General features: G+C 39.4%; 1 protein-coding gene and 1 long non-coding RNA gene across 6 annotated transcripts in view; one reads left to right on the plus strand and one right to left on the minus strand.

The window, feature by feature from the left end:
* The window catches only part of ccser2a (coiled-coil serine-rich protein 2a), a 65,306-nt gene that overhangs the window by 20,689 nt on the left and 19,010 nt on the right, over positions 1 to 25,607 (plus strand). For all 4 annotated transcript variants that reach the window (XM_079688775.1, XM_079688777.1, XM_079688776.1 and 1 more), the window contains exons 4-8: positions 16,913 to 17,006; positions 19,890 to 19,998; positions 20,139 to 20,319; positions 23,620 to 23,685; positions 23,782 to 23,898. In XM_079688775.1, coding sequence (XP_079544901.1) covers positions 16,913 to 17,006; positions 19,890 to 19,998; positions 20,139 to 20,319; positions 23,620 to 23,685; positions 23,782 to 23,898 — 567 coding nt within the window. The remainder of the gene's footprint in view (positions 1 to 16,912; positions 17,007 to 19,889; positions 19,999 to 20,138; positions 20,320 to 23,619; positions 23,686 to 23,781; positions 23,899 to 25,607) is intronic.
* Positions 7,225 to 10,908, minus strand: LOC307043863. 2 transcript variants are annotated; one of them, XR_013809461.1, is made up of 3 exons: positions 10,830 to 10,908; positions 10,184 to 10,310; positions 7,225 to 7,695 (listed from the first exon to the last, which is right to left on the minus strand). It is a non-coding gene; the product is annotated as an uncharacterized lncRNA (long non-coding RNA). The 2 variants fall into 2 exon arrangements; XR_013809462.1 differs by lacking the exon at positions 7,225 to 7,695 and adding an exon at positions 9,940 to 10,037.

A 25,607-nucleotide genomic window follows, 5' to 3' on the forward strand; every position in this document is an offset into this window, starting at 1 on the left:
ATATGAAATTATACTAATTTGTTTTACATTAAAACATACAAATATTCAGTATTATGAAAAAAATAAATTCTGATGTCATTAAGTGTAATTTCCCTTTTTTATAGGGGTTTGACTTTGGGGTTTGACACACACACACACACACACACACACACACACACACACACACACACACACACACACACACACACACACACACACACACACACACACACACACACACACACACACTATACATTGTTTAGTCCATTAATCAGTTCCACTTTTTAAAGATTCCTCCTTCCTTTTATAATTAGGGATTAAACGAGCAGAACAAAGGCTGAAAAGGAAAGCAAAAGTGTCTAGAGGTTTCTGCCAGCTCTCACTGCATTTTTCCTGCCAAGGCTTCTCTCTCCCTTAGAGGAATGCTGACCCGGCCACCGACTGTGTGGTAATAGCATTGCTGGCCTTCTCTTTGGCTCTCTGTACTCCTGTACCCCGGCACCTGATCGCAGGAATGCGCAAAGAGCTTAAAATGAGCTGGACTAGAAATGATATACGCTTTATGTGTTTACTGTTATACCATGTGATGGAGACGAAAACTCTGAGCCACTGAACATTTAACTTGTTTATCTCACAATAGTGGTATTTGTAATGGTAATTATTTGGCAAAGTTATCAAAACAATAAGAAAAGGACAAGAGGTGTGTGTGTGTGTGTGTGTGTGTGTGTGTGTGTGTGTGTGTGTGTGTGTGTGTGTGTGTGTGTGTGTGTGTGTGTGTGTGTGTGTGTGTGTGTGTGTGTGTGTGTGTGTGTGTGTGTGTGTGTGTGTGTGTGTGTGTGTGCGCTATCTGTAGGTGTGCATTGGTGCTGTCATGTGGTAGACTTGTCATGTGACTTGAGAGTCCTGTATTTGTTTATAAGTATGTTCTTTTATCCAATCCTACGTTTAATCAAATATTGTGCTTCCCAAGTACAACGTAACTTGATAGCAGTGCTTACATCTTTTGATAATATTGTGAGAATAATCAGATATAGATTGGAGAATTTTAATCAGTGCTAGTCAAAGTATCTTCTTCTGAATGTACCACAAAACAGTTCAGAAGTACAAGATGATCTTTGCATGGCTTTGCAGGATTTACTACGGCAACATTATTATACTTATAATATAATATCCTGTATTTTGCAATTAAAATAACTGTGCAAAGAGTTTGGGATTTGAATATTTGAAGTCAAAATCCAATGCTGGGATATTCTGCAGAATGAAAAGGCCACAGGGCTGCTAGTTTGTATTTAACTAGATGATGTGTGTCCCCTGTGACTATAATCAGTAGCAGCCATCTTGCCGCTCTAGGCCAATGCAACAAAACCCAGCACTGCTACAAATCTGTACATACATAAATGATTTCAGCTTTGGGGCTTGTGTGAAGCCTTTCTAAAGAGGAACAATATGAATAAAGAAGAATAGGGTGAGATTCAGTGACTGATAGCTGATGTGTGAAGATCGGCTCTATGGGGAATCTGCCTTTGAGATATTTAACTGGGCTATTTGATTAGAGGAAATGAGCCCACTTACTGTAATTAGATGCACTGAGCTCTCTATTCCACCCTTTTCATCCTATTTTCTTCCCATCTGTCTCTCTCTCTCTTACTCCTTCTGCCATTGTTCACTGGAAATAGTAAATAGTTTCTTGGAAAACCACAAATATATGCCATGTTTACACGGAGACGAAACGGGTTGTATCCGCTACAGTTCTCTATCGTAAGGACGGTTCGTCCACACGAGGCCGTAACGGAACCGCGGAAAGGGAGCCTTCAAAAGATAACGGCTCCCAAGGTGGGTAGATCTTCGGACGAAACGCTCTAGGGGGCCAAATTGCTCCGTGTGTACGTCCTTTACGATAATTTCCTGATAACGATGACGCCATAGCCCCGCCTCTCCACCTCTGCTGCTCACCCCTGCGTCACCCGCGTCATTGTTGATGTGTTTCGCCAACAACAACAATGGCGGGTCACAGGGTTGCTTTCGTGCTCCAGACGGTACTTTCCATGCTACAGATGTTGGACATGGAGAACTACATGAACTACATGTTGCTAAATCCACCGTGGAGAATAAACAGAAGGGCAACCAGGCAACCATGGCAACCATGCTCGGGAGGTCTTATTCGCTGCTTTTGGTGTATTTTGTGGCGGAAGTACAGCGCCACTTACAGACGGACACGTTTCTTGAGCCGATTCCGTGTGGACGGCAGACTTTTTTGATATCGACTAAGGTTTGTTTTCCGTTTCGTTTCCGTGTAAACGTGGCCATAATCTTGTCACAAAGCAGTGTCTGTGTCCAATTTTTATTTGTGATTCTTTCAGATTTATGCTGCATAATCCATGTGGACTGTAAGGACAGTGACAGTCTGTTAGGAGTTGAATGAAAGGCCAGGAGTTTGCTGATAGCTTTTCTTTTAGTCTTGTGAATGCATAAGCCTGCTGCTCTGAATGAGATGCTAGGGTTATTCAAAAGGAAAGGCATGTAATCATGGCTGTGAGAAAAAAGTAAAGTTGAATCCTCTTAAAGAAGAACGCAACTAGTGTTTATAGCATTTATGTAAGCAAAACTCTCGCTGTGTTTGTTCCTTGTTGGCATGAAAGATTGAATAAGATATTAAGCTCCTGGCAGGTTTAATGTTACACTGCAGTGGCGTGCACAGTCCACTTGGAGGCACTGTGTTTCCTTACGACAACACACTGTGGCTGCTATAGTGTTCTTGGCTTGTGTGTCCCAGTATCTTTCCGGCTATAAATGGCTCCATCTGCATTATTTTGCCTCTATGCAAAATCAAGGAGGGAGCTACCTGAGCTGATAATAACACTCCCATGATGCACCATGCAGCTCAGTACAGTACCAGCTTTACAAAATTGGCATTTTGAGATGGAGGGACCCTTCTCACAGCGCCTGTTAATGTTTCCCTGGCCTCAGCGCAATTCATCATGCAGCGCAACGGCATCTCTAGTCCAGGAAGCTATTTATATTTAAATGGTAGAAGCATTTTGGAGTATCTGAGAATACTTATTATTTTGTCAGTCATAAATGGAAAGGATCCTAGAAAAAAAGCTGAAAATATATAAATGTATTCGTGTGGCTTATTTGTTTTTTCTCTAAACTGTGTCAAAGGATGGAATTAGCAGTTTGGCTGTTGAAGGGTTTGTTGTTGGGGTGTTTTTGGATTGATTTATATTGTTAACTGCATACCTTTTATCCCCTCTCAGTATTTGCCAAATACTATGTTCAACTTGAATACAACATGAATAGAATCAACAGATCTACCAACTTTGGATTTAGTAAAGCTTATTGTTATGGTGTTTTAGAATGCCTCTTAATAACAGAAGTACATTACCTTTTTAACTACAGCCCCTTGTCCCTCCTCGCAGCATGAAACCTTGCTCGAAATGTGTTGCAGCTGCTGCCATTTTCTCTAGTTTAGCAGTTTGGTTTCCGTGTGAATGTTTTACCCATTTCCCTTTCTGTGTATTACCCAAAGTCCTGGTGGTACCGTAATCCTTCCAGCTTCCTCAAAGCTGCACAGTTACCGCTGCCTCTTATCCCTGATTTATTTATTTTGCCTCTAATTTTAGGCTTTTGTGGAGCAAGGTTGAGACAGGTCATTTCATTAGTGTTTAAATGAGTGAGGTGCTTAAGCCTTTTGTCTGCAGTCCTCAGCCATTTATGGAACAAGCTGCCAGTGAACCGGCTATGCTGCTGCATTAATGAGGCTTATAGCTCACCTGCTTTTGTTTTCTTTATTTTAATTTGACAGCAGCAGCCTGTGAAGGTAAACAATGGTTCTCTGTGTAACCCCTTTTGCTGCATTCAGTGCTTTCAATAGAGACCATCCCAAACTACTTCTGACAACAGCAGTGTGAGTCATTCCCAAATTACAGCCTACACTTCTATCATTATCCTCCATGACTCCCTTTAGTTTCCGACCACAGTCGTGACTATTATTTTACCAGCAATCATTATCATGCTGCTTATTATAACCACTTCTCTCAACACAGGCTCACATTTAGAAAATCGTATTGGCTGCTTATTTGGTCCCTATGAGAGATGAAGGCAATATATTAGATGATTAGAAACATAAAAGCAAAACCATTTTCACCGACAAGTCTTGGTTGATTTAGTATAATCAGTTTATTGACTGTGTTTTACCTGCAGTTACATGATTAACAATGACATAGCCCCCACACTGTGTCAGCAACAGGTTACATTAATATTACCTCTAACTCATTTTCAAAGCGTAACCTCAATCTAAAGGTTCATTTAGGACTCGATACACTAAATCATGGAGATAAGGCCTTGAATCTGCTATTAAATGATTTAAAAGGAAGTTTCCAAAGAAAAGCAGGTTTAACAAATCTTGTTTGAGAGACAGATGCTGCAGTTATAACAAAATAAAAGCATAATCAGTGGCGGACTATTTATACCTAGGAGAGGTGACCCATTGAATTATTGGTTAATAATGCATAATACAGGTGCAACGTTATTTGTATAACATAGTAATTGTTTTTTGTTTCAGTTCAAATGTGCCGCATTCAAGACCACCAATATACATAATGTGACACTTTCCAAAACTCTGTAGGCTGCAATATCAATTACATTAGATAATCATTCATATAACAGAAACACACTTTTCAAAATACTCAATTCTAGAGAGTAGAGTAATGTATTTCTCACTGTCAGCACCAACCTTATTAAACACTTGATTTGTTGAATCTCTCCCCACTCCATGTCCAATTCAACTTGCAGTATTCTCATTTACATTTCATGCGCCTTGTGATTTTTAAATTATGCCGATGAAATTCAGTATCTAGTCTCTCATGGATATTCGATTTTCTTCTTCTTGCAGTAGTTTAATTCAGCTCACTGGTAAGGCTTGGGTGAAACGTAATCTGCTTTTACTAACAGAATTGTAATTACATTTCTACAAAATATTCTTTTAGTTTTTGCACAAAAATGTAATATTTCTACAGAGCTTTGGATTTGTAATGGCTTTATTTGCAACTGTGGTGTTTACCTTATTAACAGATACAGTTACTCCCCACAGTATTTTCGCTCTCTGTGTTGCATTTTGTATCTAACAAATGAGGAAAAGTAAATAGAGAAACGATAAATTAAGCAAAACGATCGCAGTACCTCTCTCTCAATAGGTCATTCAAATTAAGCAGGGCACTAATTCTGTACTATTAAAAGCAATAAACAACTCAATAAAACGACTTAGGTAAAAGGTGCAGTTATTGTTATCAGTCTAAGTAACAAAGCCTTTTCGTAAAGCAGTGCAATGTGTAAACTGAAGCCTGAGGTGCCTGCTTGTTGGCAGAGGAGTGCAGAACAGCTCCTTTGTTGATGGTCTTTGTTTTATGTCTAAAGTACATACACTGTGACGCAGGAAGCATATTGTTTTCAATTTGTTAACAGTACGCATAACTTGAGCACAAAATGAAATGGCAAAAAGATTGAGCTGGGAAGGCATACTGCTGATTTGAGAGTTACATAACTGTATTTTGCTCTGTTCTGTAGCTCCATCGCTCATTAAATAATTTCACTCAGTGTTCCTGTTTCACTCTGCTTCAGTGTTTGCCTGCGCATAGCATAACACAACATAAATGAAAGGATATGGCGATTTGTAACAATCTTTTTCTTAGTGTAACAGTAAACAATATTGGAGATTTAAATTATACAGTACCTTAGTTGAACAGTCACGGCTCAGCACAGGTTCAGTTCAGGCTGAGAAAAACTTCAACGCAAAGTTTATTTTATTTTGAGAAGACTGTAGTGCAACTGTCAAAAAGATACAAAATCCCCGACATATATTTTTGGTATTTAATTTGACAATTTTGCTATGATAGAGATTATACAGGAGTACACGTAATGCTGGTTAGAGCCTTTATTGAAACTGGTCTGTATTTGTTTCAACACATTTAAGTCCTTGCCAATTACAGTTTTTGTTTACAGTTATATATATATAGTATATTTCCATATTTTCACCTTCCCATAAGGCAGCCATCCCTCTCTGTATTTAAAGACCTAGCTCTGGTAAATGGATTACAATGACATCTGGAAATGATTGAGGTAGAGGACATCTCCTCCATTAAAACCACAAGCGAGTCCCAAGATATAGAGAATAAGAAATGATACTCTTAAGTACTGGTGCTAATGTCACACAAGAGACATGCACAGAGAGCAGCAGCTGAGCACACACACCCTATACTCTATACATTTATATGTAAAGACACAGAGTAGGCTATCACATAATATTTCAGTATATCTGAGAACATTATTTTGGAAAGCGTTTGACCTTGATACAAAAATAATGATCCAGAAAATGTATTGTTTTTTAGCCCTAGTAGCTCAACTGAGATGTCATTACCAAATAGACAGATACTGGGTTGAAAAGAGGAGCTTACATTGTGTGGGACAAAGATAAGAAAAAGACAGGGCCGCCTCAGAAAAACAAGTAAAGTCTCCCTCGCACTTATTGATTTGACTCTGTAACCCATGCCTGAAGTTTGTGGACTCTTAAAAAGTAGTTAAAACTGAAATTCACCTGCCAACTTTGCCTTTTTGGATGATAAATGTGCCGTGGCTAATTTACAGTCAGCCAACAAAAATGCAAATGATAATCAGAAACCCCAAAAAGAAAGCATTAGAATTAAGGTTTCTGTAATGAGCTTTTATTTCGCTTTGCAAGTCTGTTGTGAAGGCATCTGGGTCACTCGTGGGCAAACTGTCAAACAGAGAAGTTCAGCTTTAAAACTTTCCCAGTGATCTTAAAGGTTTTAATCAGTGTTTGATGAAGCAGTGTTTGTTGTAAGATTCATCTGGTGCTGACGGTGGGAGCAGAGAGTGTGCCATAAAACTGAGCACACTGGAAGACCTTCACTCGGCTGTTGCCATTTCGAAGGCTTCTCTTGCTGCAGGCTTTCGATTGATTGAGCATGTCTGTGTGTCAGAGATGGATCGAAAATGTGTATGTCATAATGTCAAATTCATGTACTCCTACAAGTCCTTCCCTGAGTGAGAACAGGCACAGCGGCATCATTTTAATTGGCTCAAAACTGCTGTTTGGTGCATTTTAATAACCGTTCCTAACAGATATTGACCTCGCTGTTGAATCACAGAGTTCACAACACATGCGTTTATTGGGTTTCAATATTAAACAAAGTTGTTACACTCTGCATAATAGAATTATTTCTTAACAATATACATTTAGTTACTTAACTTATATAATAAAACAGAGCTCAAGAACAGGGTCATGAAAATATCACACAGCAATGTAGCCTGGAGTCACTTTATCAAAGTCAAACATCTTCTAACATTGGATTCCTTTTCAAACAAATGTTAAAATGAACACATACTTTAAACCAGGCAGTATAAACCCTGCAACAGTACTGAACACTGATCACTGTCAAACAGAGCAACAGAATGAATATTATCTTCTAAAGATTACTTAATAATATGATCAAATGTAACCCTTTAGTAACAACATTTTGATAAGTAACTGCAATTGAATGATATCTTTTTTCTCAGTTACTATAACTGGTTACAATTACATTTATACAAAAAATGTTTTCTGTTATATAATCATAATAATTACACATTGTTGTCAATCCCTCTTTCCTGGTACATCTGGGCCTGTCCTCGAGCAAGGCATTCATCCACAAGTTACTCCTGATGTGTGCAATATGTGAGAAGAATGAGAAATACAATTTAAAATCTTTAATGTTCCCTCAATAGAGACATCAAGGCAATTCTGAGTGAGTCATACACAAGTCCCAAGCTATCATTTATGATCCATCTGTGTCTGTAACTGAAGAAAAATCAACTCTTTATTTTACTCTGATAAAACTATGGCAGATGCTATTTACACCTGGGTGTCCGTAGCTAACAATGCTATTTACACCCGGGTGTCCGTAGCCAACAATGTTATTTACACCCGGGTGTCCGTAGCTAACAATGCTATTTACACCCGGGTGTCCGTAGCCAACAATGCTATTTACACCCGGGTGTCCGTAGCCAACAATGTTATTTACACCCGGGTGTTCGTAGCCAACAATGTTATTTACACCCGGGTGTTCGTAGCCAACGATGCTATTTACACCCGGGTGTCTGTAGCTAACAATGCTATTTACACCCGGGTGTCCGTAGCCAACAATGTTATTTACACCCGGGTGTTCGTAGCCAAGGATGCTATTTACACCCGGGTGTTCGTAGCCAACAATGCTATTTAAACCCGGGTGTCTGTAGCTAACAATGCTATTTACACCCGGGTGTCCGTAGCTAACAATGCTATTTTTACACCCGGGTGTCCGTAGCAAACAATGCTATTTACACCCGGGTGTCTGTAGCTAACAATGCTATTTACACCCGGGTGTCCGTAGCCAACAATGTTATTTGCACCCGGGCTAGATTAGATACTGTTTTGGATATATAGGTAGGCTATTTATGGAAATGTTTATTTGATAAATTGCCTTGTGCTGCTGCGTCAAATTCTAATTCCCCTATGGTGGATGTATAAAGGCACATCTTATCTTAAGCACTGTAGCTATAAGAAAATGCTTAGAAAGGGTATATTTTGTGTTTAATGTATGCTGAAAAAAAACAGCTTAGACCAATTTAGCTGGTCAGGATGGCTGGTTTAGCTGGTTTATTTGGTGCCTGGTTTAGCTGGTTTAACTGGTGCACCAGCTAAACCAGCTAAACCATCCATCCTGGCCAGCTAAAAAAAAACAGCATAGACCAGCATAGTATGCTGGTATGCTGGGCTGTTCACCAGCATCCATCTATCACCAGTTTATGTTTAATAATAGTATTAAATATATCATGCTGGAAGCTTACCAGGATTTGAGATGACCAGCATACATTGTTTAAATCAGTGGTTCTCAACTTGTCAGGGCTCGGGACCCACTTTTTACTTGGTCAATACATCGCGACCCAACATTTTGATGCACTCAAATCTATTCAACAAAAAAACGTGCTGTAATATATATATACGCTTTTCAGCATACAATATTAATACAAGTGAAGTACAGTGCATATATCCCTTATATCCCCCAGGAGATATAAACTATGCATTCTGGTACACTCTGAGAAGAAAATAAATAAATCTATTACTACCCGACATATTAATAATATTTTATGCCATTGTTTATTTTTCACTTTGTTCTGACATCTTGCAGAAGAGTAAAGAGGAGATAGTCTGTGTGGATTACTTTAAATTGTGGGTAGGGTAGATAGCTCCCATTGTTCTGTGACCTGTCAATCATCAAACCGTGGGTCATATTTCATTATGTGTTCATTTTTATCTGAAGTTGTACCCATGGATGTATAAAGAAGAGTTCTACCAAAAAGTTATTGTCCGTGGGGACTTCGGCAACAAAATAAAAGTTATACTTTCCCCCCCCTCCCCCCAAAAAAAAAGAATTCCCCAAAAGATTTTCCGCATTTTTTTTCTTCACTCACGAGAAACGGGTCCGCGACCCACTTTTGGATCACGACCCACCAGTTGAGAACCACTGGTTTAAATACTGGTATGATTACTTAAACCAGAAAACATAAATATATTACAAAGATTCATTGTGTCACATGTTCTGGTATCTACCAAAATAAAGACGTTGTATAGTGTTCATAACAGTATTTTAATTGAATAAATAGCTAGTTAATATAATAAAATGCACAGCAACAATACAATAATTATACAAATGACAACCAACCTGCAAATCAACTTACACATAAAAATAAATATATTATCTAAAATAGGTGCATTTGATTAAAAAAAAAAAAAAAAAATAGAATTCAATATTTAAATGGTAACAAAAACAGTAACACTATGTATGATAAGAGAAAGGCAACAAAGAAAGTGTTTTTTGTTTTTCTTTGTTCATGTCCATAATGTTTCCCGTTGTGGTAAAATACATTACAGTTGGTTGGCATAGACGTTACAGTCAACAATTGCTTATGGTGAATTATGGCAAAAACAAATAGAGCTAGTGTACACGGTGCAGCTGTATTATCTGGGAAAAAGAAGAATCGGATCAGGATTCGGTATTGTCGGACAATCAATATCAAATGAATCGGATCATTATTAGCATCAGCACTTGATCACCTTCGTCGACTTGCAGCCTAAATACAAAGATAACTCCACTCCTCTCACTCTTACCTCTAATAAGCCTTGGTAGAACTAGTGTCCGAGTCATAGGGTCTAGAACTGACTCATGTGGAACAGAGTCCCATACAGACATGGTTCCATGTTCAGGAAACATGTTTGATGTGGGCTGACATCCTTTCTGCAGCGATAAATAAAGAAAACAAAGAAAACATTTTGAGTAATAGTAATGATGGTAACAACAATAATATTAGCATCACTATTTATATAGCACTAACACAATTGCAAAGGGATTCTCACAACAAAAATAAAGAACAAAACAATACCAACAATAAAAAAACCAATTATTAAAGGAATTTTAAGAGACAAAGAAGTTATAAACATTCTAAGAGGCCGACTACAAAAGCTAGGCTCAATGGCTCTTGATGACATCAATGAGCAGTCCCAATAGATGCCGTTGTATTAAAATAAATAGAATAGGTCCAGATTTCTTCTATTTTGTGTTGGATGATTTGTTTTATTCATTGCTCATGGATGTTAAGATGTGTTTTACAATTATAACAAAAAGATTATTGTAATTGGAATAAAAAAGATTGCAAATCATAGTTTTAATAGAATCACTAGCAATATAGGGTTTATTCAACAGCAGTAAAGCATTAAGTTGCTACATTAACATACACTGAACTGTAAAGCAACTTACCACTATTTAGGAAAGGCTCTGATCTGAAGGGTTGGCCAGTCGGACAGCAAAGAGGTGGAGGAGTACAACCATTGGTATACAGGACTGTCTCAGAAAATTAGAATATTGTGATAAAGTTCTTTATTTTCTGTAATGCAATTAAAAAAACAAAAATGTCATACATTCTGGATTCATTACAAATCAACTGAAATATTGCAAGCCTTTTATTATTTTAATATTGCTGATTATGGCATACAGCTTAAGAAAACTCAAAAATCCTATCTCAAAAAATTAGAATAGTTCCTCAGACCAAGTAAAAAAAAAAGATTTATAACAGCAAAACACAATCAAACATTTGAAAATGTCCATTAATGCACTCAGTACTTGGTTGGGAATCCTTTTGCACGGATTACTGCATCAATGCGGCGTGGCATGGAGGCAATCAGCCTGTGGCATTGCTGAGGTGTTATGGATGCCCAGGATGCTTCAATAGCGGCCTTTAGCTCATTAGCATTGTTGGGTCTGGTGTCTTTGAGCTTCTTCTTCACAATACCCCACATATTCTCTATGGGGTTCAGGTCAGGGGAATTTGCAGGCCAATCGAGGACAGTAATGCCATGGTCAGTACACCAGTTACTGGTGGTTTTGGCACTGTGGGCAGGTGCCAGATCATGCTGGAAAATGAATTCCTCATCTCCATAGAGCTTTTCAGCAGACGGAAGCATGTAGTGCTCTAAAATCTCTTGGTACACAGTTGCATTTACTCTGGGCTTGATGAAACACAGTGGACCAACACCAGCAGCTGACATGGCTCCCCAAACCATCGCTGACTGTGGGAACTTCACACTGGATTTCAAGCAACTTGGATTTTGCTCCTCTCCAGCCTTTCTCCAGACTCTGGCGCCTTGACTTCCAAATGAAATACAAAACTTGCTTTCGTCTGAAAAGAGGACTTTGGACCACTGTGCAACTGTCCAGTGCTTCTTTTCCTTAGCCCAAGTCAGACACCTCTTCCGTTGTCTTGAGTTCAGAAGTGGCTTGACCATGGGAATACGGCTATTGTAGCCCATTTCCCGGACACGTCTGTGAACAGTGACTTTTGATACCTGGACTCCAGCTTCAGTCCACTGTCTTTGAAGCTCCCCCAAATTCTGGAAGCGACTCTTCTTCACAATGCTGTTAAGGCTGCGGTCATCTCTCTTGGTTGTGCAGCGTTTCCTGCCACATTTCCCCCTTCCAACAGACTTTTTGTGGATGTGCTTTGAAACTGCACTCTGTGAACAGCTTGCTCTTTGAGAAATGTCTTTTTGTGTCTTACCCTCCTGATGGAGGGTGTCAATGACGGTCCTCTGGACAGCAGTCAGATCAGCAGTCTTCCCCATACTTGTGATTTAGTTTACTGAACCAAGCTGAGTGTTTTTCAAGGCTCAGGAAACCCTTGCAGGTGTTTCGAGTTAATTAGACGATTCAAGTGATTCGTTGAACACCCTACTAGTATACTTTTTCATGATATTCTAATATTTAGAGATAGGATATTTGAGTTTTCTTAAGCTGTATGCCATAATCAGCAATATTAAAATAATAAAAGGCTTGCAATATTTCAGTTGATTTGTAATGAATCCAGAATGTATGACATTTTTGTTTTTTTAATTGCATTACAGAAAATAAAGAACTTTATCACAATATTCTAATTTTCTGAGACAGTCCTGTATGTTACACCTAAAAGAAAGATAAAGAAATAAGACAGCACAGGAGGACAAACATCTTCTTAAGTAAAAGACCAAATCATGTCAAGCTTTAACCTGAGCCTGTTTTTCAGTCTTTACAATGCACTGTTGGAAAATACCTTCCAAATGCTAAATTCAAACTCAATACCATAAATAACTGGGTACCAAAGTGCTTTACCTGATAGAGCACATTGATAGAACCGGCTGGGCCTTTTGCTGCATATCATCTCCTCCCTCTCCACTGTTTCCAGTAGATATCTCCTGCCTCTGTCCAATAAAACAGAAATGCCCCAAAACAATCATATTTAAAAAAAGTTAAAAACAATAACTTGCTTTTGGCATTGAAATGGATTAGAATCTCACCTTTTTCATGGATGTCAGGAAAGCCAGGAAGTCGTTCCCTTCAAGTCCGCAACCAGTCATAGGAGTTCAAATGCAAAGCCTGACTGATGACAAGAGCGGGAGACTTACATTTTACAATTATATTTTTTGATTAATACCAGAGCAGTGTGTACATAGGCCCTGTACGACATGCAAAGAACAGATCAAATCCCCTGACAGACTCACACACTTTGGTGATGTCCTCATCTGATAATGTTTCATTTTTTAGCAGCAAAGTAACATTACTCAAAGTCAGTGGCGAGCCATGACTTTTATACATTAAATCAAGTTATTTTGCTAAAACTAAATAACTTTTGAAGTAAAACTGATGCAAACAGAGACCGAAAATATGTATACACTGGATTTCTCCGGGCGTCATCCTTCTGATTTACCACATAACATTTCTATTGAACCACTCCGGCCCATATACTCCGGCTCTGAGACGCCAATTTTCTTTTTCAGCTAACACACCTGAGTTTATTATTTTGCACTGAGCTGTGTTTGTGGTCAAACACTGGCTGAAATAAATAAAGTGCAAAAACTGATGGATGTAGCTGCTCCTGGCCTTTTGTTGTGTTGATGGAAGGTGTTCTCTATAGCAGGGGTTCTCAAACTTTTTGTTTATGCGGACCACTTTTTATTATCAAGGATTTTTGCGGACAACCTCAAATGCAAACCTTAAAAACAAGTACATATATAAACGTAGTGTTAAAACGCAGATATATGTTATTGTTGATTATGGACAACACTTAATTTCACCACTGGTTAACCATGGTTACGTGTGCGCGTGCAACACCACAAACATGGATCGGTGGTTAGCATCAGGTTCTCTGAAGAGAAAAGAGGTTAACGTTGCCGTTAATGAAGATAATGAGAGTGAGTCGGAGGCATCTACAAGCCAGATTCCAAGATTGACGGCGAAGATTAGCTGGTTTTAGGCTCTCGTTAGCCAGTGTCTGAGCAAAGGCTCATGTTCAGTGCCTGTGTAGGTAAATCCCTGTTCTAAGTAGTTCTTATTGTATTTTATTTTAATCTTCCCTCTCTTTTTTTTCTTCCGCGGAATCTGGCTTATAGATGCCTCCGACTCACTCTCATTATCTTAATTAAGGGTAACGTTAACCTCTTTTCTCTTCAGAGAACCTGATGCTAGCCACCGATCCATGTTTTGTGATTTTAAACGCGCACACGTAACCATGGGTAAAATTAAGTGTTAATCCATAATTAACAATAACAAATATCTGCGTTTTAACACAACTTTATATATGTACTTATTTTTACAGTTTGCATATACAGTATGAAGTGGTCCGCGAAAATCCTTCATAATAAAAAGTGGATTTTATTTAGCTTTTTTCCACGGACCACCTGCAGCCGTGGACCACAGTTTTGAGAACCGCTGCTCTATAGAGTGCGCAAAGCTTTTTAATACACAGAGGTGAACTGTCAGACAGCTGAAAAGAGCTGCAGCCAATGAACGATGTAAGAGTTGTATCTCAGTACCGTGTCAAATGTATGAAAGTCAGTATATCAGTTACATTTCACCAGATATATGCGAGTGTAGGCTGTTTTTGACATTGACGCTACTTAAGATAGATAGTAGGTGAATGGACGGATGGATAATTAATATAGCTTTGCTGACAGTATCTGGAGGGCCGCAGAAGTATGAGCTGTTTTTTCTTTTTTCTTCTTCATTAAGTCTGGCACACTGAGTACCAGGCAGTAATTGTGCAACACATGAGATTTACTATAATGACTCATTTTGTGCTTGTGTCCTTTAGTCAAAGCCCTGTCAATTTAGTTTCATAAAGCCCAAAATTGCCTTGAAAAATAAAGCTTTGAACTATTGATTCAGTTCTCTGCTTTTGGGTATGCTTTGAATTATTCGGCAGACAGCAGCGCAGCAGTCAGACTAACTGCATATTCCGAGGCTGTAATGAGTACTGTTTTTGTTGGATTTTCAAAGTGTTCTGTATTATCGTTCATAATTGAGTGATATTGTCCCAGAAGTGTGTTCTGTTATCTGTATTATGTTTAAGGGAATACTTTGCTGCTGGAGTGAGAGAGTCATGTGAAACGGCCTCACAGGAAAAGTACTTGACAGTCCTTCACAAGTTCTGATTGTTAATGACAACATGAAACAATTACGGAGAGTGAAAATGTATAAAGATAAAGGACATTTAATGCACAAATGTCAAAAGCAATGAAAGCACCATCTAATTACAAGAGTTCAGCATGACATTCTATTTTATATATTGTATAAGTTCCACAAAGGGAGTATTAATGGAATTAACCTGTTAAGCCCCAAGGTCCCTGCCGGCAGGGACCCTGTTTTTTTTTTTCAGGACACTGTGTCTCAGGGGATCTTAATATTTAAGAACCTATTAAAGTGTTATACCAGATTAACGGAAATAATCTCAGCTAACTGAAGATATAAATCATTTTTACCAAAACAAAACACAAGTCTCATAAGAAGCATCTAAATGACCCCTTAGCTAAAAATGCTAACGGACATTGGCACAGAACTCAAGATAAAAGTACCCTTATTACTTATCGTAGCTGCACATACAAGATATCTGATTAAAACTGAGGTTCCACAGATTATTTAGGTATATAGTATCATCACTGAGTGATCATCACAGGGGAAGCAAAGACAGACATCACAACACATACCTTTACGTAGCTTCTAGGGAGATCGCCTCACCGTAGCTGTTAATCTGATCAAAAGACGTGTTCAATGGCATTAAAACGAGAAAAAACGCGGCTGAATCGGTTAATCCATAGGTTGATAAAGTTTCTGGGCAATAATTGGAATTATTTATAATCCATAATTCCATTTTTATGTAAAAATCGCAGAGCAAAAGTTAGCTGCTAATGGTAGCCACCAGAGTTGCTGCTGCTTCCGGTCTTGGCTATGCGGCAGTATAATACACACACATGACCAAATAAGGACTATGTGGGAGTTCCCCTCGATTCCATTGGATCTGACGGTTAGAAAGAGATGTCACATGTCAAAATCCTGCAGGGGGAGCCAGAGATATGACAAATCCACCCAAATGGCCCCAGAAGAGTATTTTTTTTGCTAAATCTGTCTAAAATCGTCAAATATCACTTGTTTTGCATCAATCTTGATACAGGGTACTTATTATATGTTGTACTTTGGATTCCTAAAGCTTTTAGTCTACTAACCCATCATCCAAGGTTAGTTTTCACTATAAGTACAAAATATGTTTTGGACGCACACTATAATTTACAGTTTTTTACCATGTTCAATCTGAATTTTCTTTAAAATAAAAAACATCTATATTGAATCTGACTTTTCTACATCCAACTGACAGATTTATCATTACTTTGAGAAAAAAGATTATTAATTTAACCCTTTTAGAAGGGAAGATATGGTCATTTGTTCTGGGAATGTCATTTTCGAGCCTGAAACCTGAAAAACAGGCTCAGGGTTTAACAGGTTAATACATTACACATAGATGTGTTCCTGCCCTTGAGTCCAGTTTCTCTGTATCTACAAAACAACCTGCATTCCCCATTAAAGAAGGACTTTATGTCACAGCATCAATTAATCCTGTTGTGTGCTAAAAAGTTATGGTTTTTATATCTCATAATAAAATATGGGTTTGTAGCAACTAAAAGCTGCTTTGAAAGAATTGCTAATGCCAGACCAAGGACAAAAGGATCCTGATTCATGCAAACATTCATGTCTTGCTAATTGAAGGATTAGGAATGATTTAAATGTTTCAAAATGCTGTGTGACCCAAAAATACAAACTGCGTCTGTATATTTGTCCTTTAGTGCATTGTGTGTTTTTGACTTCATTGTATCTGGCCCCTGTTGTCTAGATATATTTATCAGTTAGGCTTCCCGAACATAAACACATTTTTCAAAAACACAGAGGAAAAATGATATAATGCACTCATAGTGTGCCTAAAATGTACCCATAATGTTATCTAATGCCTTACAACGAAATGATTTTTGCCTGTGATTTCTCAGGATATGCTTAACAACCTTGACCCTCCGGCATCAGGAGAGCTGGATGAGGATGACCTCATGCTGGATGTGGACCTCCCAGAGGAAGGCTTGCACGGTCAGCACACAAAAACCCACACACACAAATTGTATTTATCTTATACAGGATTTAAATTTGCGAGGTTATTCTTTGGCCATGAGAAATGCTTTAGTATCATTGGCTGGAAGTCATCCATTATTCTTCGGACTCCTCCAGCGTTAGTGCTCTGATCATAATTGTAAATTAATGCATTAACCGAGGCCTGAGCATTCTATTTCCAGCATTATCCTTTTATGGCATAAAATGTCTAGAATTCAATAAATCCCATTTTGCCTTGGGTGAAGAATTGTCTCTGCAACAACCATTAGCATCTTATAAATGACACCTTATTGTCTATCATGTGCTGTTACTGCTAATATTTGTTTGCTGAAGAGTTATTTAATTACAACTCCAACATTGTTCACAACTAGCTCTGAATGACAGGTAGGCAGCTGACTTGGAGCAGTATCATGCTGCCTTTGTTTACAGGAACAGATGCACACACAGTTGCGTATGGTTACGGCACATCCACATTGCATACATGGGCTCAGAAGATCAGAGGCTACATTTGATCGCCTTGAAAACAGCAGTCTGGTGTTAGCATGATTAGTTTAATAGCTTAACACCCCCCGCTACCATCTTGATATGATATCTATTTCTGTCTTCAGTGCTTTCTCTGTGACTCATTTTCACTTTGTGGATTTAATCAATGGCCAACCTCATTGGGAAACAGTAAGATAACTTCTTTGTGGGTGTTAAAGGTGATCAGGTCATCATATCACCACATAATAATAGTGTTGACAATGTTATTATGGATTCAGTGGGTAGTGTGGGTCACTTACATGAAAAGTACATTTTGACCTCACCTATAATCAAACATGAGGAATTCTAGGAAGGGAATTTTCCCCCTTCACTCCTGAATCTAGCCCCGTCACATTACCATTCATGGCAAATGAATAAGGCACATTGAAATATATGGATGGGCAAACGCACCCATGCTAATGTACAATAGTTAGGTGTCAGGCACCCCTAGCAATGCTGCCCACCGCAAATGTTCTGCAGTAAATTCTAACTTTTATGAAGTTATTTATCAGCTTTTATGATATTAAGTAATGTCATTGATATAAACTACATCCTCCAAAATGATCATAACATTAGATGAACACCTCTCTAAAACAGCTTTGACAAAAAGGGAACATTACAACCTTGCAGATGGTACACATTTATTGCAGGCCTGTTTTATTAGACTGCATTAGTTTTAGCTAGGTGTGCCTAATAAACAGTCAACTGCAAATACATCACTGAGGCATCTTTACACCCCTGATGTCATCTTCAGTCTGTAAACAATGATTTGATTTTGAGAGAAGCAAACCGACAGAGAGAGGGAGGGAGAGGGAGAGGAGAATGTTCACTCCAGAGGAATGTGAATCGGCGTGTTGTCCCTTCCTACTCCTTTTTCGGAAGCGACCATATTTATAGCGCAGTGTGTCATGGCTAGTGCTAAAGCGTCAGAGTGAAAGCAAGAGAAGCTGAAGAGTCCAGTTAGACCCAGCCCACAGGGCAGGCCTTGAGACACGGGATAGGAAATGATGTTCCCTCCCTCCCAAAGACACCCTGACTCTGCCACAGACCAGGAAGTGGAGAAGAAGACAAAAAGGGATGGGTAGAAGGGGTCTCATGTATTAATTTCATCCAGTTACCGGGTCCCGTGACAGAAGAGAGAGGCCCCAGCTTCTCTCTCTTTCCTGCTACAGCTAGTGAATTTCTTTCGTGGACACAAAACAATTACCTCAGCTGCTCCCCCACCACCACCACCACCACAGTCATTTCTCCCCAGCTGCAGTTCCTAGGGAGTTCCCAGAAAAACAACCCTGTCAACAAAGACAGAAGCAGACAGAGTGGGATCTGGGTAGACTTTCTCTCACTGGCCCTTTAACTGCTCACCAGCTGACTGGACAAGAAGACATTTCTCTCCACTCCCCGTCTGAGTTTCACTGCCTTTGTGGATTTCTCACCCCCAAGTTGGAATATATTCCTTTTGAATGACTTTTTCTGAGCTGAAAAGAAGTTACTGGAAGCGCTGAAGTTTCCTGGAATGTAATACTTCAGATTCAGGCTGAAGTTTGCTCTTGTGCTATGTGTTGACACTCAGGGTAAAGTAAATCAAATGCCACTGCTGAATTCCTTGGATTGGTGTCTTTCAATCTGCCCAGTAATTCTTTATCTCTCTTTTGTCTATCTCTCTTTCTCCCCTTTCTATCTGGAACATAGATATTCAACGGTCCTTTTGATTTCCTGAGGGTCTCGCTCTGTTAGTTGTCAATTTTGTGGCGGTCATGGTTCATTTCACAGCTGTGTGCTATTGAGTGTTGCCAAATACTGTGTCCTTTTACCTCCTTGAAAATGTAATGGCCTGTCACTGTGTGTGTGAGCGCATTTTTTGCATCTGATGTTGGAGACAGTTGAGATGAATAGAGAATAAGGAGGGGAGATCCGATCATGATTTATATGCAAATACCCATGATAGGGTATCTGAAATATACATCGAAGTATTCATTACCAAAAGATAGGAAACATTGACTCTCAGTCTTGCTTTTTGTGTTTGCTTTAGAGTGCTAGTAAAAGACAAACACTGGCTGGGAAAAAGAGAAAAACATAAATTATAACCTTTGCAGAAATGCAGCTTATCTTCCACAACAAACATCCACTTCAACAAATAACAGCAGCAACAGAAGTGATTTTCTTGAAGTTTTATTTTTTGGATCTATACTTTTTCACCATATCTCAAACACTGGCTTCATACATTTCAGCTCAGATGAAAAAGTGTTTATGCTCCTTTCTCCTTCACTTGCTTCTTCTCTGTTTTAGATATTCTCAGGTTTCTTTACTCTGTCTTATCTTGCTCCAAATTCTTCTGCATAGACGCTGACAGGATGTCCCACTTTGAGTGCTCAGAGAGGGCCGGTCGGCAAGGGCAGCGGCGTAGACACCATCGCTGGAGTGGACCAGATAACTTCTACAATGATGGCAGGTTGGTTAGGTCTGGAAGGATGTTGCCAGAAGAGAATTCAAAAGTAGAATGCAGAAAGCAAAGACACAAAGCCAACATCATTCTGTATTCCCTCTGCCTGGCTCTGACTCTCTCCTCTGGGTTTTATCTCTTTTTCGCAGGGCCCATGTTGTTCAACACTATGACGGTCTCAAGGCTTCAAGGATCTCTTCACGCTCTGTCCCCTCTGAAGGCAGGCAGCATGGCTACATGGCGATGCTGGATGAACTCACACTCGAACACGTGACTCAGGACTGCAGCTCGCTGAAGAACCAGCTGCTCAGGCTCAAAACAATGCTACAGGTGAGAGCCATTTAGAAACACAGAGGTGTACGGGTGCATGTAGCAAAACTTGCACACTCTTACGGCCCGTCCACACGGCGGCGTGCTATGAAGCTTCAACGCTGCTTCCCATTCACTTTGAATGGGGTGACGTCACGCTTCGCCAAACTGCATTGTGGTTCTGTCGCTTTGCTTTGCCTCCGTTGCTCGCTTCAAAAGTTGAGAAAAGTTCAACTTTTCAAGCTTCGACGGAAGCGTCAGCCAATCAAATCATATGCCAGTACAAGCTCTAGCCAATCAAACCGCGTGCTTGTGTTTCCGGCGCGGGAGATTCATGTGATTGGTTGTTGGTCGAGCTTCCGATACGCCAGCCGGCAACCTTCAACGCACGCTGCCGTGTGGACGCTGCGTTACACACGTGAATGCATGTAGAGAGATCTACAAGATGCCAACACATAAAGACATTTGTTTGGTAGGTACATGCACTAACACACATAAGTGTTCACAGAAAACTCTGTGACTCTTCGTTATATGTTTACCATTGTTTGAGTTCTGTTGCATTTGCTGTTGAATATGTCACGTAACATGCAGATATTATTGCCACTCCCATTTTTTATTTTGGTCTCATATTAGGCACATTTCCGAGTTTTGGGTACAATTTCAGATGCTTTTATTTATTAAATTCAGCTTTACTTTTTTTTGCACTGCTGTTAGACCCTCCAGAAAAACGCGGGCTAAAATCCTTGATTATGCGATTAAAAATGCTGGGTTTTTATGTGATTTTATCTGGTGAAATTGCGGGAAGTTGCGAAAAAGAATAGATTATTTTTTTAAATATTGGGCTGTCTTATTTATTCTCTCTCACACACAACCTGCCACTAACGTTAAACCCCTTTCCTATTCAATTAAACACATTCAATGTTTATTTATTGTAAAAGCAATTGGGCTATTTTAATCACACTCTCTCTCTCTCTCTCTCTCTCTCTCACACGCACGCACGCACGCGCACACGCACACGCACACGCACGCACACGCACACGCACACGCACACACACACACACACACACACACACACACACACACACACACACACACACACACACACACACACACACACACTTCTCCGCCTCATTCTGTCTTCATTTACTCGTTCGTTATCTGACCAGCTTCATTCTTGGAGGCTACTCACTTCGTTTCTTGTAGCCCTCGAAAGGGTTTTGGAGGTTGATGCCTCGGTGAATGTGAGTTGTTTGGCTTTCTTGTCCGCAGCAGAAGAAAGCATTTTCGAATGTTTGAATGAATCAAAGTGGGTCGTCACCGTCGACTTTCTCTAAGACGTATGCTCCAACACACAGTTGCACGGGGTGCAGAATAGTTTCCCCCCACTTTCAGGAAAGACATCGGGGTACTGCTTTGCCCGGTCTCTAGCAGAAATGTTCGTCGTGTGAGTTCCACACGTTCACTCTACGGTGTTGTTTACCTTCTGTGATGCGCGAGCTGATGACGTCACGTCATCATCATCACTACTTCACGTCAAGACGAGTTAACTTTTTTTTTTCTCAACTTTGTGTGGAAAACTGCGGGGATTATGCGGCCTTTTGAAAATCTGTGCCATTTTGCTGATTATGCGGTAAATTCTGTGATCGCAGGATCGCGTTTTTCTGGAGGGTCTATGCTGTTGAGTGTTCTGCAGGGGAGAAATGAGAAGTGTTTTCTAACAAAACTCAAGTAAGCTATTCTTGATCTATAATGCGCTTCCACTCCAAGTACTTAGAAGTTATTAAATGTTTAATTACATCAGTTGTATTATTCCTGTCATCACACAGGAACAAAATGCATCACCCCCCCCCCCCCCCCCCCACATCCTATCATTGCCCCTCGCCCACAAACCCCAAAGTACTGTCAAACACCCGGTGTCAAACTCAGAGGCTTTTCTTTGTGTATTTGTCCCTTTTATTAATAAATCATCAATTTTTCAGCAACAGCAATTTTAGTTATTAGATGCTCTGAGACTCCTTCTCTTTAAATGCAGTCTGTGTGATTTGTGATGCATGTTTGTGTGCGCTTTGTGAAAATGATCAGATAGACAATACATATTATAATTATGATATATATTTTCAGTTCGTCAGTCAGACACATCTATTTCATGGGAAGAAGAGTGGGTGACAAGAAGGGAAAGGAGAGGAAAAAAAGATGTCACCTATAGAAATGAGCTCTTGCATATGAGCTGAAGTCCCACGCTGCTGCGAAACACAGACACCCATCTTTGAAATAGCTGAAATGCATAAGCTATTCACACTGCGCACTCTGTAAGATTAAATGATCCTGAATGCTTACAACTCAATTTCCCCTATACAGCATAACAAGTGATTCTGCTTTTGCATTTAAATCAAATCTCCTTCAGATGTGTTCATCGTGCTCACTGCAATTAGTCAAAGGTGTTTGCTGTATAGCCTCAAGTAGTACCAGTGTTCTTTATTGTGTTTTAGTATGTTGTGAGCTCAAGGCAGCGCATGTCAAATGAGCCACTAGCCTTTCTGAATCCTAATTGATCATTGGTGTATTGTGTCTGACATCCAGACATGTTGGTTTCATCTGATAAAAACCACATGACCTGAACAAGAAGCAGGTGAAACGTAGTGTTGTCATATTGTATTTTAAGTAGTTTATTGAATATTAATCCCAATTTTGATCATTTTCCAAAAGCCATCATATTGAGATTTGATAACCTTTGATTGAGATGTGTAATTATTCATGACAATTGTAATCACCAAGTTCTTTATCTAAACCATGATTGGTTAAATAATCAGCAAATGTAATTACAGTTTGCACTGAATATTCTTTTGATTGCTGCCCTAATTTCAGCAGCTTCGACAGACATTTTTGTTCTCTATGAAATAAATATAGTTAAAGTTAAAAAACACTCCGCTCTGCCTGAGGTATCTAACATTGGAGGCTTACAGTTCATGGTCAGCAAAGTATATATTCTAAATAGTAAAATTATTTCACTGTGGCAGAAATATTGCTCTTGAGGCATGCCCGAGGAAATCGTCATTGATCCAGCTCACTGTGTGTGTGTGTGTGTGTGTGTGTGTGTGTGTGTGTGTGTGTGTGTGTGTGTGTGTGTGTGTGTGTGTGTGTGTGTGTGTGTGTGTGTGTGTGTGTGTGTGTGTGTGTGTGTGTGTGTGTGTGTGTGTGTGTGTGTGTGTGTGTGTGTGTGTGTGTGTGTGTGTGTGTGTGTGTGTGTGTGTGTGTGTGTGTGTGTGTGTGTGTGTGTGTGTGTGTGTGTGTGTGCTGTTGTGTGTGTGTGTCTGTTTCCAGCTTGAGGATACTGACTCTCCAGCAGATGTTCCTGAAGAGATTGAAGACAATACAACTGCATCACAGGTAACACTCTTTACTTTAGTTGTATAGCAGTGGTTGTTTGGATATTCTTTATTTGTCTCCAGTTTTCTTCACAGTATACTGTATGTGTTTTTCCAGTTGGAGGAGCTGATCAAGGAAGTGCAGGTGCTCCGAGAAGAGCTGAGGAGCCGAGACAAGACCATCGCTCAACTCACATTGCAGAGCCAACAGTTACAACATCAGCGGGAACCAATGGTGAGTTGTTGTGTTCAGAACTGATACAAGTGAAAAGCCTGAAAAGGGAAATGTATTCTATGTCAGATGGAGAAATGATTACATTAATTTGAGTAATACATTGTCTTCCTGTCTTTTATTTTGGACTATCACAGACATTAAACACAGCGTAGGGCACGAAAATCCAAAACACTTCTACAAGTGCTGAATCATCAAACCAACTGGAGGCGAAAGTCTGATAAGATCTGCAGACTGCACTCATAGCTCCGAGCAAAAAGCAAATAGGTTTGACAATGCCTGACAAAGATCTCTGTTGGATCAGAATGTTGCTCTGATAAATTACATTTGCTGGGAGCTATCTGTAAGGCGTGCAGATACTATTTTGTCTGGAATTATCACTGATAGTATAGACAGTTGACAGTCTTTTATCTTGTTACAGTTTGTGAGTTATTTCTGCTGATGGGTTTCTGTTGTGTTTATGTTTGAAAGTACTACAGTTTTTAAAAACAGGTCATTAGCGAGATTAGAAACAGACAAGATTATTGCAGAGAGATTCTGCAAATGCAACCCTCACTCCTTAGACCATCGGCTTGCCAAATAAAAAATAAATGAGAATATTGGATGCATAAGGGTGCAAATATATACATATATGATTATTATTATGGAGCTCTAGAGAAGGGAACATACTGTATCAGCACCCTCTTTATGTGAAGATGCAGCTGTTATGAGGGTTGCAAAGGGGCGGAACATTTCCGGTAAATTTCCAGAAAGTTTCCATGGGAAGTTAAGCTCGGGAATATTGGAAATATTCGATGCAAAATTAAACAAAAAACATGACATTTCAACAGATTTTTAATTTTTATTTAATTTTTTTAAGTAGAACAGAACAAGTTTTAATTATTTTATTGAACAATTATTTGTTTCATTGAAGAACGAAAACAGGAATGTTGAGTTAAATATTACTCAACCCTACTCATTAAAAAATGAACAAAAATGCGCCCCCCATCCAAAAATCCCCAGAAAGTCCCATTTTAAATGAAAAGATGTGGCTTCATTTGTCTTGTGCTTTGGGCTCAAAAGTGTGATCCAGTCTTCTCGAAATCATCCGTGCATGTGATGGAGGAATGCACAGTGCCTGTAGGGGGTGTGGTCTCAACAGCCATGCAGTGGCAGTGTGCTATGGCATGGATATTCAAGTGTACTTGAATGGCATCTGTTTGTTTTAGTCATGATTATGCTAAAATATACTTTCCCCAACTATATTTAAGTTCCCTATGAAGAGTCAACCTTCAATTTAGAAAATTCCAAGTTTATTCCCATACATTCCCGTTTATTCCCATGAAAAGTTTCCATCTTTGTAAAATCCCAGAATTTTGCAACCCTATTATACATGTTCAAAGTATACTCTTTGAAAGAAACTCTACATGACATATGAACTAAGGTGACGCTCATCACTGACAAGTAAATGATCAAGCCTCATACACCGAAAATCAATTTAGGTTCATCTTCCGTGTAGTGGTACAGTACATAGAGGCGTGTGTTCCTGGAGCACGTTCACACAGGGCTGTGATCCTGCTCATGTCTGCTGATTGCTTTCATGTAGCCATCATGCCCTGCAAGCATGTAGCTTCTAGTCTGGTATTCCATCACCCTGACACCATTTCTCTTCAGTCTTGAAATGTCTGGGCTCAGCCTTCAATCTTTTGTTTTACATCAATACCAGATTTGAT

The sequence above is a fragment of the Notothenia rossii genome, assembly GCF_949606895.1.
Source record: "Notothenia rossii genome assembly, chromosome: 6".
Lineage (NCBI taxonomy): Eukaryota > Metazoa > Chordata > Actinopteri > Perciformes > Nototheniidae > Notothenia > Notothenia rossii.